The sequence below is a fragment of the Cibotium barometz genome, chromosome 30 (assembly GCF_041138505.1).
Source record: "Cibotium barometz isolate CiBa-2024 chromosome 30, ASM4113850v1, whole genome shotgun sequence".
NCBI lineage: Eukaryota > Viridiplantae > Streptophyta > Polypodiopsida > Cyatheales > Cibotiaceae > Cibotium > Cibotium barometz.
Window position 1 is genome coordinate 41,950,049 of NC_141075.1, and position 16,082 is coordinate 41,966,130.

Consider the following 16,082-nt stretch of genomic DNA (forward strand, 5'->3'; position numbering starts at 1 on the left):
AAATGCAAGACTAGTGCTATTAGTGATAAAAGAGCATCACTTAAAAAGATAGTCGTTCAAAGGAATCACTTAAAGAAGGATCAAAAGTGGAAAAGATCGTTAATGCCTAGTAAAGATAGTTAATGCTTAGTAAAAGCGGCCTGTCTATCTATAAATAAGAGTCTAAATCCTTGGAAAAGAGGAAAGACTATAAATTCTCATGGTGATGGTATAATAAAGTGATATTTGCTTCGGCCATATCGTAAAACGTATGAAAGAAAGTAATGACATGTATTCGTTTGTGAAAAAGAAAAGTTGACCGTATTAAAGAGAGGCATTATAACACGTGGTTATGCTCGTGGATTCCATAATGGTAGACATTGTACAAGGAACCTGATAATTGTTTCTTTATATGCATAAAAGTTAAAAAGCAAATAAGTTGCTTGAAAAATGTTTACCAATAAAAATGTTTACCAATATATTTTTGCTAATATCGAGAACACTAGGGTCCAGTGCTTGAAAAAAAAACCCGAGCTTAGTGTAATATCACCTTTAAATTTAAAAAAATACCTGCAAATTTATAACCTAAAGGTGCCAATACTTGCAAAATTTGAGGGAATATAGTACAAATACCTTCAAAATAAATTAAAAAAACTCTTGATTGATATTATTTAAATTTTATGTATGATATATTTTTTAAATTATATATATATATATATGAAAATTTTCCAATTTTTTGAGAAAATAGTTTTTTTTCGAGCACTGCTGGTTTTGTTAATGTGGACAACACGAGAATCACGGGGCAGAAAGGCTGACATAGCTGAGATAACGTCTTGTCAGCTTCATGACTGATATAGCTGAGATAAAGCCTGCCAGGGCTTGTCGGCTTGACAATGGAGCCAAGCGTTGAAGCGTCAGCTCAAGCGGATATTAACCAAGCGTCTCAAGCCTGTGCGCCATTAAAACGCCAAACCAGGGGCAAGTAGTAGCTGGGGAAATGGCTGAGGCTGAGCAGCAGAGGAAGGTGGAGGTAGTGATGAGGGGGGGCACTGGAGAAGGCAGCTACTATCGTCTGGCCAGAGCCGCGCATGGCAGTGTGGACGAGTTCTATTGGCCGCAGCTCCGGAAAGCCATAGAGGCTAGCAAGCTTCTGCTTGCTGGCTGCTGCACTGGTGCTGCTAGCGCTGAGAGTAGTATCGCCATCGCCGACTTTGGGTGCTCGTGCGCTTGGAGCACCGTGGCCGCCATGGCCTACACGGCCGCTTGCCTGCGCCGCCTGTGCGCCGCCCAACACAGCTTGAGCCAGGGCACGGATCCTCCTATCCAGGCCTTCTTTGTCGACTTCCCGTCGAACGATTTCAACACTCTCTTCGCCCTCCTTTCCGATACTTCATCATCGGAGCACAAAGATGAGAGTATCCGACATCCCCTAGACTTTTTCCCTGCAGGAGTGCCCGGCTCATTCTACACACGTCTCTTCCCGCCTGCGCACCTTCACGTCGCCCTCTCCACCTTAGCCCTGCACTACTTGAGCGAGGTAGATGGACTGCTGAGTGCCGTGTGTGTGTGTGTGTGTGTGTGTGTGTGTTGGGTGGGCTGTCGAGTGTGTCTAGAGGACTAGGCGCTTGCGTGTGCTTCTCTGTTAACTAGGGCTTACAAAGGTGGCAGGATAGGAAGTGCTTGCCTTCTTCTTGATGCAATTTTGGCTTCTCATGGGGGTGGGCGGCAGGTCCCCAAAGCAATCCAGGACAAAAACTCTGTATCTTGGAATGAAGGTGGGATATGGATGATGGACGGATGCAAACCAGAAACTGCACAGGAGTACGCCATGCGATTCCAACAAGACTTCGGCCACTTCTTAACACTCCGTAATGAAGAGCTCATTGTGGGAGGGCTTCTCTTCTGTGTTATCTTGGCTTCCAAGGAGCGCTACAAGCTAACAAATAATCTTGCCCCGCATCTTAATCTTGAGCTCGCATGGAAGGAGCTCATTGCTGAGGTATGGTACTCATTGTTCATGTCATACAAAAATTAAAATACAAATCTAGAATAGTATAATGTGATTTGAGCAAAATTAGATTGATGTTTTTTAGCATGGATCTTTTTAATGCAATCCAAGGTCCTAGAAATCCCATATTTGTAATCAGAGTTAGAGATATCAAAATGGTTTAAACGTGCATTTTGTTCACATGCACTCCAATCGAAAGAGAAATTTTCTGTCACATGTCGTTTGGGGAGCGGGGGAAGTACTGAACTCGGGACCAGCCTGCCTCAAGACTATTTGTACGCCTTCTTTAATGCTTACGCTAAGGGGATCAATTGCACAGAAGTGGGGCAAAAAAAAGGGAGAATCGTGCACGTACAAGTGGCATTAGGTTTGGATTTACATTTTTCGTAAACTCGAGCATGGGAAACTCATCAGAAAAAGGGTGAGGATCCCTTGAGAAGTGCGCTATTTTAGTGGGGGTACAATGTGATTATGATGAGGGGATTGATCACGCAAGAGTGGGGCACGAAAAAGGGAGAATCGCACACATACAAGTGGCATTAGGCTTGGGTTTACAGTTTTTGTAAACCGAGCATGGGGAGCTCGCTAGAAAAAGCGGGAGGATCCCTTGAGAAGTGAGCTATTTTAGTGGGGATACAGTGGGCAATCATTTCAAATTGTGGGGGTCCAAAAAATTAGGCGATTTAGTACGATGAGGGAAGGTGAGTTCAGAGGATGGGTACCATGCATGATGGTTTTGCATGCCATTTCAAATGCCACATCAAGGGAAATGTCATGCATGGATAATGGTTTAGCGTTTTGCATATCTGGGTTTATGGAAAGTGTGGCATTGGTCAACCTTTGAGGAAGAGCAGGGCGCAAGAAAGATGGAGCTTTGAAGCTCAAACAGAGAAGCAGGATGGAGAAGATAAGATGAGGATTATGGCATGGGTTTACGTATGCTACGTGACCAAACTTTGGGATGAGGGACTCATGGGACACCGTTGTGTTACAAGTCTCAGACCATAGGTCTACAAAGCAGAAGGGTGACCATGGCAAGCAGCCAGGCATGGAGACTGCAATGATGAAGAACCCGCCTAACTCCATAAGTTTTCTATGCCCCTCGGGCACGATACCTTGATTTAGGTAGTTGCCCGGGTTTGATGGCCATTTGTTGTGCTATAGGTTAGAGAAGGGTGTTACAGTAGCAACCTGAATGAGGGGGAAATTGACAAAAGGGGCTCACAGAATAGAAGTCGTGGAGGATCAAGATGATGCAAGGCTTACAAAAAAGAGACGGGAAAATGAGGTTCTCTGCAAGGTACACGTACTTGCCTGGGTTTATGTTTGATGGTTTAGGGTTATTGTGCATGGGTTTCATCTCGATTGTTTGTGTTGCAGGATGATGCAAGACCATCGCAAGGTTTATGTGTCCGAGTTTACAATGGTGGTTGGGGTATCGTGTCTAGGGAGTTTCATATTGGTTGATGCACCCTTCTCTAACATGCAGCACAACGAATGGCCATCAAACCCGAGTAGCCACCTAAACCAAGGCACCGCCAAGGGGCACAAAAGTTAAGTGGGTTTTTCATCATTGTAGTCTTCGTGCTCGCTTGCTTGCCATGTTCACCCTTCTCCTTCTTAGACCCACGCTCTGGGACTTGTAGCACAATGGTGTCCCCCCATGAGCCCCTCACCCCCAAGTTTGGTCACGTAGTGTAGGTAAACCCAGGCCATAATCCTCACCTTATCTTCTTCATCGTGCTTCTCTGTTTGAGTGGTGTAACAAAGTAAAATGGACTTAAATTAATTTGGGTCCAAGGCCAAGGGATAAAGGGGATATGAAAGGGGCCAAGGGTTAGGACTAGGATTGGGCTGCATATCCATGGACATTAATAAGTGTAGTGTGAAAGGGTGGCCTAGTATATAAGTGAATATGGAGCCTAATCTCTTATGAACTTTGATCATCTCTTTCCTAATGAAAATTACTCTTTCTTTTTCTAATCATAGATTAATCTCTTTTATCTTTATTAATTTTTATTTAATCCATATTTTCTAGACTAATCTAGGCTAATGAGGCTAGCCTACTTTCTTTCATTGGTATCAAAGTCCATGTCTTTGATCCATTTCTAGCATTTTGTTGAGTTTTCTTGACTTTATTGATTTTCTTGATCAAGAAGATGACTATGGTGATTTTGAATGGTGAAAGTCCCGTTTTCTATGGTTAATTCCATAAGTTTTTGAGCTATGGACTTACTGTGGAACAAAATTTGGGAGTTATACCGCATCAAAATTTTAAATCTATAGGACCAAATCTAGAGAAAGTTCACTAATTTTGAATTTTTTTTGCTAATCAGCACACTTTTGCTAATCCTCATATTTTAAAAGCTTTCCATAGCCAAACTTGCTTGTTTCTTAGCCCGTTTGCAAGCCTAAGCTTGGGGAATGCATTGGGGGGAATCATTTGCTTCAAGTAGATATTCATTTTTTTTAAATTTTACCCAAAATTTCTACACATTTCATAGAATTTTTAGTTCTTTTTGTGAGCTTGGAAACCCTAGAAATGCAAACCCTAATGCTTGGATCGCTTCACCTACGATATCTAGGGCAACCCTAGCTTGTTTTGCTAAGCATCATTGGCATCATTTACTCCTCCCAAACCCTAATTTTGAAGGTGGAAAATTTTACAACAGGGACGAAATCCGTAAAGCTTCATGTCCATGGAGTCATCTACACCAAGATTTGGCCCGTTAAATACTTATTATGGCTTCCTTTACTCATATTTTAGTGAAAACAAGTCACATAAAGCTTTAATGAACTCTCTACTTCAAGCTATGAGCAAAAATATGGCTATAAATTTGGCCCCCCACCTTGGTGATTGATGAAGCTCTATTTCACCTATTGTAGGCATCAAGGCTTCTCTCTTGATTCCGGTGAGTTCGTAGATCCATTTGAAGCAAGATTTGTTTTCTTCTTGCAAGACTTCATGAGATTTGGGGTTTTTGCTTGAAACCCTAATTTCTTGCTTCATTAATCGATTTTCATTGCCATTATGCATGCATGTGAACCATTGGACTTGCTATTGATCCATGCTTTCATTTGAGCCATTTGGGCAAACATTGGCCTATTAGCATGCCATTGGAGTGATTTCATTCTTTAAATTGTCATATAAAGCTTTGGCAATCTCACATGCTACTTTGAAAGCATCCATGGCCATATGGATTGTCAAACATTTGGCAAGAGGTTTATGCTATTTGTTGGCTCTTTGATGTCATTCTTAGTTTCCAAATGCCATTGGGATTGGATTTCATGATATTCAAAGCTTCTAACATGTTTGGGATGTCAATGGACAGATATACTTGATACTTATGCCATGGTTATTATTCATTGGATTGCCTATACTCACATGGATGCCACGGTAAGGGCATATGGTTAATGTTGGGATGTTATTGGAGATTTGCATTACATGGATTATGCTATGGGTCAAATGAGGAATCATATGATATGTGCCATAATTTTATGTAGCATAAGTTCATCCCCCACCTCTACTCTTCTATTGCAAGCTATCTTTGTTATAGAATCTAGTTTGTGGTAGAGAAGTACCTTGGCATATAGGCAGAGAGGCCAAGGAAAGAGTTTTCATGAATCTTCCTTGCCGCCGCGAGTTCCGTGGTAAAGCAGTAAGTAAGAGGATTAGGTACAATGGTGGTAAAGACATGTCCCCAAACCCTTGCTCTTGGATTTCAAACTTGAGTAACAGGGTTGAAAGAGATAGGCCAAAAGATCGGCAAGCTTTGACATGCTTCATCGTCCTAGAGATCGGTAATATTCGATGCACTTCATCGACCTCCAAGTATTGTTAATTGATGTATTTTGATATGGCAAAGTTTTGGCAAACAATGGGCATAGCATTGCAGTTCAAATTCATTTGAGTGTACATTGAGATTCCTTTGCAGATACAAAGGAGATGTCAAAATTTTTGGAAAAAGCACATATGCATGGAACTTGGGATTAGTTTTGGATGCTCAAGGATGCAAATTGATGTGGTGCATGCTTTTGAATGGTTCCGAGGCATTGTCAATGCAAAAGGAAGGAGTGGATAGCAAGTGGAGACAATTTTGACAATTTTCTATTGCACTAAAACCCTAATTCAATCTAGAAGGGTTGTGGCTATTTTCAAGTAGTTTACATATCCTTATTCGGCTCACCAAGGGCTACATTTGGAGCCCTCAAGTACTCCGTTCTGACACTGTTTACATCTTCAACTAGCAAGTTTCACCGCCGCAAGGCAAATGTTGGACCCAGTCAAAAACAGCAAGTTAAATTTAAGATTTGAGCATATGGCTGTATAGTACATGTCATTTTCTTCCCAAAAAAACAAAGAGCTCTTAATTTAGGCACTGTTCACTTGGTCAAATGGTAATAGTTGATTGGTTAAAGGGGTCAAACAGAGGAATATTGCCAATCAAACTTGGTCAAAGTATTGACATGGATACGTAGTGCTTGTTTCAAGCATTCTATCAAGCCAAAGATTTTCAAAATTGGATTTCAAAATTGATCAAGATTTAGTCACTTTTGTGTTGTGATTGGCGTTAAAAAAATTTAAAATAGAGAATATTATCGGGTTGACCAAGTCAAAGGCAACTACATAGTGATTAGAGCATTGAATCACCTCTCTATAGAGCCCAAGAGCACACAATTTGGAGTTTGGGAACCTATTCAACCAAAAATCTAGAGTATTTCTTGGAAAGCCATGGGTGGCTATGATAGTGACGAAGAGGGATGTTAATTACTACGAAGAGGAAGATGGGTATAGCACCAACACCAACAATGGGATTTACACCAATGAAGAAGAAGGTTGCATTGAGAATCATACCTTCAATGAGGGGAGTCATAGCCTTGAAGATCCCACATATATAGGAGGTGACGCGGAAGGGGTGGTCTATGCTTATGATTCTCAAGGATATTGGAATGGTGTGGATTTTGGTGGCAATGCATATGCCTATGATGACTGTGATGGCTATGCCTATGATGATTGTGCCTATGATGACCGTGATTCTCAAGGATATTGGAATGGTGTGGATTTTGGTGGCAATGCATATGCCTATGATGACTGTGATGGCTATGCCTATGATGATTGTGCCTATGATGACCGTGATGCATATACCTATGGTGTTCATGGTAGTCATGATTCTTCTTATGAGGACATGTATGGCAATGAGGATTGGGTCAACGACAATGAGGATTGGGTAAACATCAATGAGGATTGGGTCTACAGAAGTGAAGAAGAGTTTCAACTTGGTACCAGCGGAGGGCAATAATGTAAGCATCTTGTGGGTGTGAATTTAATGAGAACAATGACGATGAAGAGGACTACGAAAACATTTTGGGTGAATTTGATGAGAACAATGATGAAGAGGACTATGAGAGTTTGGCTAAAATGCCAAAAAGGAGCAATGCAATGTTGATACCTAACGACAGTGGAGAATTGAGCATTTTGACGATCTCTATGCAAAATTCCTTGGCTAGAAGGAACCAAAGGTTTCAAGCCATGGTTGACAAACCACAAGCCTATGAACCCTTTGTTAGCGCTACTCATGCAAACACAACATATACCTCTCAAGCTCATTTGCAAACAACAAAGTGATTGGGATCAAACTTCTATGCTTGGAAAGGGAAACTTACCTCCATATTCAATGCAACAAGGTGGAACTTATGTGTTTGGTGTGCCTATGCATCAGAGTGGTGCATATGGGAAAAGTGTGTTGGGGATGCTGATGCAACAAGGCAGGGAAAATGTATTTGGTATGCCTATGCATCAAGTTGATACATATGGATCAAGTATGCCTATGTATGGTTTCTCTTCAATGCATATGTGCAATCAACAATACCTTTGGCCCTTGTTAATCAATGAGTCACATTGTCAAACACTCTTTTCTTCAAAAGGAGTTTTTAGAGAAAGGCATTGCACAATGCTTGATGGTGAAGCCACTACAAGTGAAGCCAAGATAAGGAGGATCAATGTATATAATTGTTGGTTCCGACTCTTGGCTTCCCTATTGCTTTGAGTGGGGATAGAAGATCTATTATACACTAAATGTTGCTAGAATTGGACTTTGCCAAAAGCAATAGAGGGTCTCCATTTACTTTCACATTTAGTCAATGCATAGAGAATGATTATGTGAGCCTTTATGAACACATTATGGGTGTTGAATTGGAGGATATGCCTGTTGTAATTTTCGGACAATAAGTAGATGAAGATACTTGGTTGCCAGATCTTTCTCGACAAGTCACCAATGTATCCATGGTCGAAAGGGAAATGCAATCTGAAAATTGGTATGATTGGACAACTTTCACAAGTGCTTTGATTGAGGAATTTTCAACTCATGATATGATGCCATGATATTGTGAGGACATGCTCATTGATGACACTTTAGATGAGTACTCATGTGTTACTGATACACACAATGATCATGCTTTAGATGATCATGCATTGGGTGACACATTAAGTGATTCGTGGAAGCTTCATGAGAATGCATTGTATAATCCATTTTTGAGTCTAGCTTGGAAGATATGACTGTCTATTATTTGACCTATGAAGGCTTAGAGGATGTGGATTATGATGCATATAAGGGATAAGTTTCTCATGATGAGATTGTTTACACATGCGTTGGTGATCACGCATATGTGGATGGTACACATGATGGTCATGGAAATATTGATAGCCTTGAGAAGACATATCCTACTTTTATACATGCCGACAATTATATATGCATTGCTAGTGAGCATGTGGATTTTGAGAATGATGCTTATGCTCATACAGAAGGTAGCTATAAGGGGTGTACCTTCAAGCTTTCTAGATACCAAAGTGATTCTATGGTTTATGAGATTGGAGTATTCACTTTCGAATGCATCACTTATTATGTGAGATGCATGGTGCATGACCATGTGGCATGCCATGGTTTTGGTGTATTACCCTTGGATGATGGAGGTACTCTTGCACATGGCATATTGGATTTATGTTTCAGATTAATGGATATATCGATATGCTTTCCTTTTAACCCTAGCATATATGGTAGCCAAATTGTATGGGTTGGAGATTATAGTAGCTATCCTTTTGATCCAGTGGTTACTTGTGCTTGAAGAGATTTGATCATTCGTCTCTTGGGTTACCTTTTGATGCGGGAGGTCAAAGATTTTGATAGGTTGTCGTTCGGCTACCTTTGACGAGTCAATTGGTGCATAAAAATAGTGATTATGGGTTGCTGAAATATCTAAAAATCATTGTTCGAACAACCCTATACTCTTTGGTTTTGGATGCAAAATACACGGAAGCTTCATGACGTGCATATGCCATTATGGAGTACATGATATGGCTGGATTGGAGGGCATTGGGGGCAGTTTACAGCCATACATATGTTTTTTTAGCTCCAACATACATGACTCATGCATGAGCATGATACTTGACATGAGTCCTTATGGTATTTTTCATCCATGATGCGAGCTTGTACATGTATACCTAAGGTTTCGAGGATGAAACCTCTTGGGTGGGGATGGTTTGTAACAAAGTAAAAGAGACTTAAGTCAATTTGGGCCCAAGGCCAAGGGATGAAGGGGATGTGAATGGGACCAAGGATTAGGACTAGGGTTGGGCATGGCCATGGACATTAATAAGTGTAGTGTGAAAGAGTGGCCTAGTATATAGAATATGGGGCCTAATCTCTTATGAACGTTGATAATCACTTTCTTAATGGGAATTACCCTTTCTTTTCCTAATCATAAGCTAATCTCTTTTATCTTTGCTAATCTTTTTTTAATCCATGTTTTCTAGGCTAATGAGGCTAGTTACTTTTTTTCATCAAGCTTCAAAGCTCCCCCTTTCCTATGCCCTGATCTTCCCTCAAAGGTCAATCAATGTCACGCTTTCCATAAACCCAGGTATGCGAAACACTAAACCATCATGCATGCATGACATTTCCCTCGATGTGGTATTTGAAATGGCATGTGAAACCATCATGCATGGTACCTGTCCTCTGAACCCACCTCTCCTCACCGTAATGAGTCGCCTAATTTTTTGGACCGCCATAGTTCGAAATGATTGCCTCTACTGTACCTCCGCTAAAATCATGCGCTTCTCAGGGGATCCTCTTGCTTTTTCCAGCGAGCTCCCCATGCCCGTAGACCTGATGCCACGTGTACGCGTGCGATTTTCCCTTTTTCCGATTTCGTGCCCCACTTTCGTGCGGTTGATCCTGTCATCACATAAGCATTAAAGAAGGCTTAAAGAGAGTCTCGAGGGTCCATCATCTCCCAGGCTAGCTCAAAAGAAAAATGATAGTTACAAATTTATTTTATAGATAAGGTTACAAATAAACTAACTCTTTACACTTGATAAGATAGTTAAAAGATTACTTTATGGATAAGGTTGCACATAAATTTCCTCTTTGCACTTGATAAGATAGCAATATTGGTTAGAAATTTGCTTTATTTATAGATAAATCTTCAATTTTTGAAGGGTATGCTGGAGAAGGCCTCCATTGACAACTTCAACCTACCACTGTTTATGCCATCTGTGGAGGACGTGCAGGAGGCTGTTGAGGCTTGTGGTGTGTTCACAATTTTGGAGTTGGGGCTTGTGGATGTACCATGGCAAGATGATGAAACTGTGGAGTGGGGCAGACTGTGTGCCACCAAGGCTAGGAATTATACAGGAGCTGCAGTCCAAGCTCACCTCGGCAAGGATAACTTTGAGCTTCTCATGAAGCGTGTTGAGGCCGTAGCCATTGCAACTGAGAATTCTTCTTCCCATGTCGCAACATTAATTGTCTTGGCTTTGCAGCGCAATCAACACAAACTAATCCTCTAGAAAAACTTTGACATAATCTGCTCTTACTTCCTTACTCATGTTGTTACCAATTGAAAGAGCATGATGAAGTGTGGGTAGAAGAAACTACCTTTTCTTTTTAGGGATGCTTTTAATCCATGTTGTTTGAATTTTTCACACTACGAGTATGGAACTAGAAACATCTTCCATGTCACATTAAGGATGTTCATATCTTGAAAGGGAATAAGGATATGTAGTATTCTAGATTAACTAATCCATTTCAAGGCACCGATGGTGAAGCTATTTTAATAGCCTTTAGTGCAATCTTAATCTCCCCTAGCAGGCTAATATTTCTCCAATCAAGAGATTATCTCTTCTATCCAATGGTACATCTTTCAAAATTTTCCTAAAAGTGCCATTGATTGAGTTTGAAGCCCAAAATGTACTCTAGGTACTCAACATTTCCTTCTTGATAAAATAAGCATGTTTTATATTTGCTAAGGGAACTTCAAAATTTAATGTTCTTATTGAGAAAAAAAATTAATTCTTGAAATATAGTTTGGTGTTTCCTCATGCTTGTGGATCTTAAACTGCGAGACGTCTTAGCTCAAACCAAGATGACTAAATTGATGTGATAAGAAAGCTAGTAGTCACTTGAATAGGTACTGGGTTATGGATAGCCACAAGTGCGAGATATTTTTCATGGTTTTCTAGTTCTCTAATAATCCATTTAGTGGAGTTCCTCTATGCAAGGAAGAAGATGTTTGATGTGTTCAATCCTCCAACTTCTTTGGGGGTTAAAGCTTTAGTACCTTGTAACACTCTCAAAACATTGAGCAGCTTCTTCTTCCCAAAGGACATTTCTACACAATAACCTCAAGGGATTTTAAATCTAATATGCAAGGATGATAACATGACAAAATACAAGGAGTGGCTAGTATAAAGAAGAATATAACCACCATATATAATGCTAATAAGGTTAAGCTATGTGCAATGCCACTATTTAAACTTGACCTTGAACATGCTCACGACCCACTTCTAGTTTTGATGCACTCAACTATTCTAAATCTATTAGCATCCTTGATCTAACAAGAACCAAGGTGAAGGAAAAAATTGAAGTCTTGGCCCTTGTTTAATTCTGGCTGATGCACAAGGTTAAGGCTTTACAGAATACATCAAGACATAACTATAACTATAATATAACATGTCGATGCATGAGGTTGAGGCCGTACAAAATACATCAAGACATAACTATAACTATAATATAACATGTGAATGTTGTTGTTCAACCTAGCATTGGTGCTATTTACAAAAAACTTTAAGACAAGTTGAGAATGTCTCTAATGTTATTATTCTTTGATACATATACAATCAAGCTATCAAATAGAGCTCTATTAACACTAGTCTTGTAGAAAAAAAGTCTTTTTTAATAACTTTAGTAATAAAAAAAACTCATAATCTCTTAGTATATGGTTTCCAAGAAATCCCTTTCTAGGGAAATATACACAAGACAATATTAGAAAAATATTTAAAAAAAGAGAAAAACAACTTAAAGTGTTTATTTTTTTATGGTCATTAATTAAGGGTCTTTTATAAAGATATATATATATATTTATTTAATTAGAGTACTTTCATTGTGTGTGTGTGTGTGTGTGTGTGTGTGTGTGTGTGTGTGTGTGTGTCACTGTATACAATGTCTACCATAGCATGCATTTGTAAAGGCTCAATCGCCAGCAACAACCATACAACTAAAATCATCATGCAAAAGATAAGCATTATTCACCAGCAAGAGTCTTTTACATGGCAAGACGAGCATTAACATTCATTCCAAAATACATATTCATACACAAGAGAGAAATCAATGGACATGTTATAGGTGAAAGCATCAGATTGAGTGGCATTAAGCATATACCATCGGTCTAGTCTAGCTCAGTAATCCAATGCATTATGCTTATATGTAAAGCCAAGAGCTCGAGGCATTAGGTACTTCCACAAGTCGATGGCATTCATGAAGGCCATTGCATTTTCCCAATCATGTCTTTCAGTAGCAGTCATGTACATATGATGAGAAGTGTTATCACCAAAGGCTAGAGAATTATTGAAGTCCCCACATAAAAAGGCATTTGTAATCCACAAATAAGCGGCCAGTCACCTCCACATGATTACCTCTGCCATAGAGTTTTGCGAGGCATATAAGGATGCAAATTCTTAAATGTCACCATTTAGCATACATTGTATGACCAACCATCTACCAGCAGTGAGATCATTGAAGGCCATAATTGGCTGAAGCTCATGTCTCAGTAGCATAACAACACCCAAAAACAAACCTTATCCAACATAGAATATATGGTAGCCTACTAAGAAACCTTGTCTACCAAAAAAAGCATTCTGGTTATGCTCTTAAAGACAAACGATATGTGGTTTTGTCACCCGCATGCAGTAAGTATATCATGCGAGATTATGGACGTCATTTTATGAATGTACAAAGACAATTAGTGGGGCTGATGTCAAGCACACTTTGCAAGTTTTATCAGTAACAAGGCATACTTGAGGGCTTGCTCCTCATGAGATTGATGCCTTGACAAGAGCTCAAATTTTTATTCAGATGAATGATCAAAGGAAATTTCTTAAATGGCAAGTTAGAGCTAGACAAAAGTCTCTGATGGATAAAGGTTGCTCTTCCAAGGCCTTTTTCAAAAGCCTTCACACTTCATGAAGAATGCATTCTTTTCATGGGTTGAAGAAATCTGATGATCAATGGACTCAAGACTCTCTTGATCTACAAAATGAAGTCCATAGTCACTTTCAGAGCCTCTTTGCTACACCCGGTTCACCAAATCGGCAAGTCATGGATGCTCGGAATGCCATGCTTGATCTTGTTAATCCGATTATGACTGCTTGCCAAGCACAACAAATGGAGTCTTATTTTACCATGGAGGAATTGGATTTTGCATTGCATTCTCTCAGTAAATGGAGTTACTGGCCGTCTCCCTTCATGCTGGAAGGAAGGCCTACTACGTCTGCTGCCTAAGAAGCCCCGTTATGTGACCGCTTATCACACTAGCGCCCGATCACACTCATGCCTGTGATCTATAAATTAGTAGCCAAAATGATTGTCAACCACATCAAAGATGTTCTTTTTTATGGTTTTCACCCAAGGCAATATGGCTTTGTGCCACGCCGACAAATCATGGTGGATAACATTGCAAATGCTTATGTGGGTATTGAGTATGCTAAATATACAAACCACGATGTGCTTATCATGCAAATTGATATTGAAAAGGCTTTTGATACAATCCATTGGGATTTTGTAGCCTTGTTCATGGAAAGGATGGGTTTTGGCAATAAAACGAAGAATGTGATCTACTACTGGCTTTATGAGGATGTCCAAGCATAGTGCATCATCAAGAATGGTCTATCTATGCCCTGGAAAATGGATTGTTTTGTTAGAAAGGGCTGTCCCCTTAGTGCTCTTCCTTATGCTATTGCAAAATGCACCCAATGCTATTATATATAGATAAGCTGGTAGAGAATGGTAGCTTACATGGCATCACCATACTTGGAGGAAGAGACTTTGTCAATCAAGCGTATGCCGATGACTCCTTCTTCCCCAAAAACATGCCAACAGATCTTCAAAATATCATGGGGATGCCTTGCATCTATATGGATTAGATACTTTCCTTTTTGTGAATTTTCAGAAATCCAAGCTCTTGCCCTTGAACTATTGTGATTGGCATAGTGTTCTATGGCCAAGACAGATTTTCCCACCCACATAAATTGTAAGACACGTGGGTTATCCTATTGGTTGGCATGTTTTGCTTAAACAAGAAAGGTAATGGATGCTCCAGAAACTCAGACAAGAACTCAACTACTGGAAGCTAAATGTTGTATAATGTTTTGTATATTATATTTCATTCAAAGTTACAAAGATTACTTCTAAATATAATATAGAAAAAATACCAAATGAGAAAAGTGTGGATCATGATAGAGTATTATCAAACCATCAAAACCAACATAGTCTGTAAAATATAAAACAACTTGCGAGGTAGAAGACTCTTAAGTGAGCCATAAAGAAAACACCTAAGAGTGTTCCTCTCTCAAAGAAAAATGCAATCAATATTGCAAAGTATTTAGAGAGTGTTAAAGAGATATTTGAACAAATTGAATCACATCGTGCATCATGTATACAACATATTTGGGCTATCTATGGAGCCAAGTAAATGGAGAAAGTATAGATGGTGGCAAGACTTTACAAGAAGACATGGAAATAGCTACTTAAATTGTTATAGCCACCAACACCACTTGCATTGAACTAAAAAATAAAGTGCATATATAAGTACATACATAATTTTATGAATGCATATATAAAGTGTATATATAAGTACATACATAATTTTATGAGAAGGAGTATAGATAAGTACATACATAATTTTGTGAGTAAAAGTCTAAAATACTCAAGGGTGTTTAATAATTCATGTGAATTGTAAGTTGAGACCTTAAAGGAGAAAGTTACCATGTTACACAATGAGATGTCAAATCTTAAAGTTAGTTTGAATAAATTAAATACTTGTATGATAAGGATGAATCGCTAGTTGAATCTTTCAACCAAACATAGCATTGTGATACTTGAATAGATTTTATCTTAGAATTCTTACACTGTGTGTTAAAATATTTATGGTAATATCAAAGATACATTTAAAAGTAACTTTATTTATTGTTCAATAATATAACATGTGAAAAGTGCTTTTGGTAATATCAAACATATATATAATAGTTTATTTTATTTTTAATTCAATGTAAACATGTATATTTACTATTTAAGAGAGAGAGAGAGAGAGAGAGAGAGAGAGAGAGAGAGAGAGAGAAAGAGAGAGAGAAACAAATAGTTATGTATATAAGTAGTGTTGAGATATCGAGCTCATCTAGTGAGGCGGTGGACACTGATGACCCACCTGGGGGATAGGCCCCACACTTACACCACTGGCATGGTTGGTGAGATCATGGGTGATATGCGGCCAAGGGGATGACAGGCTGTGTGACAGCCATTCTAGAGACTGGCATAGTTATAGCGCCAGCTCATTTAGTTGGGTTCACACTATAGAGAACCCTAGTATGTATTTGGTTGAGTACCTTTTCATATTGTGTGTACTCTTATCTTTGTATATGTGTGTTGAGTGTTGTGTGAAGAAGAAGAAGATTTTCAGCCTCTCACCTTGTGTGTTCTCTTTTAGGGTTTTGTGAGTGTGTGTGTGCTTGCGAGAGCTCAAGCTCTCTTCTCCCCTGTATCTTTTC

General features: G+C 39.3%; 1 protein-coding gene across 1 annotated transcript; it reads left to right on the forward strand.

Moving 5' to 3' along the window:
• Positions 1-870: 870 nt before the first annotated feature.
• On the forward strand, positions 871-10,967 carry LOC147621505 (gibberellic acid methyltransferase 2-like). The gene is made up of 3 exons (XM_086824265.1): positions 871-1,516; positions 1,709-1,978; positions 10,482-10,967. Exons 1-3 carry the CDS (start codon positions 977-979, stop codon positions 10,830-10,832), a joined length of 1,161 nt encoding a protein of 386 aa, XP_086680391.1. The 5' UTR covers positions 871-976; the 3' UTR covers positions 10,833-10,967.
• Positions 10,968-16,082: the final 5,115 nt, after the last annotated feature.

What these genes read in the sequence shown, in the direction of transcription:
- LOC147621505 (XM_086824265.1), top strand. Translation starts at nt 977, where the DNA reads ATGGCTGAGGCTGAGCAGCAGAGGAAGGTGGAGGTAGTGATGAGGGGG. An exon ending in CCCTGCACTACTTGAGCGAG is followed by an intron (nt 1,517 to 1,708) that starts GTAGATGGACTG and finishes GGTGGGCGGCAG; the next exon opens with GTCCCCAAAGCAATCCAGGA. An exon ending in GGAAGGAGCTCATTGCTGAG is followed by an intron (nt 1,979 to 10,481) that starts GTATGGTACTCA and finishes CAATTTTTGAAG; the next exon opens with GGTATGCTGGAGAAGGCCTC.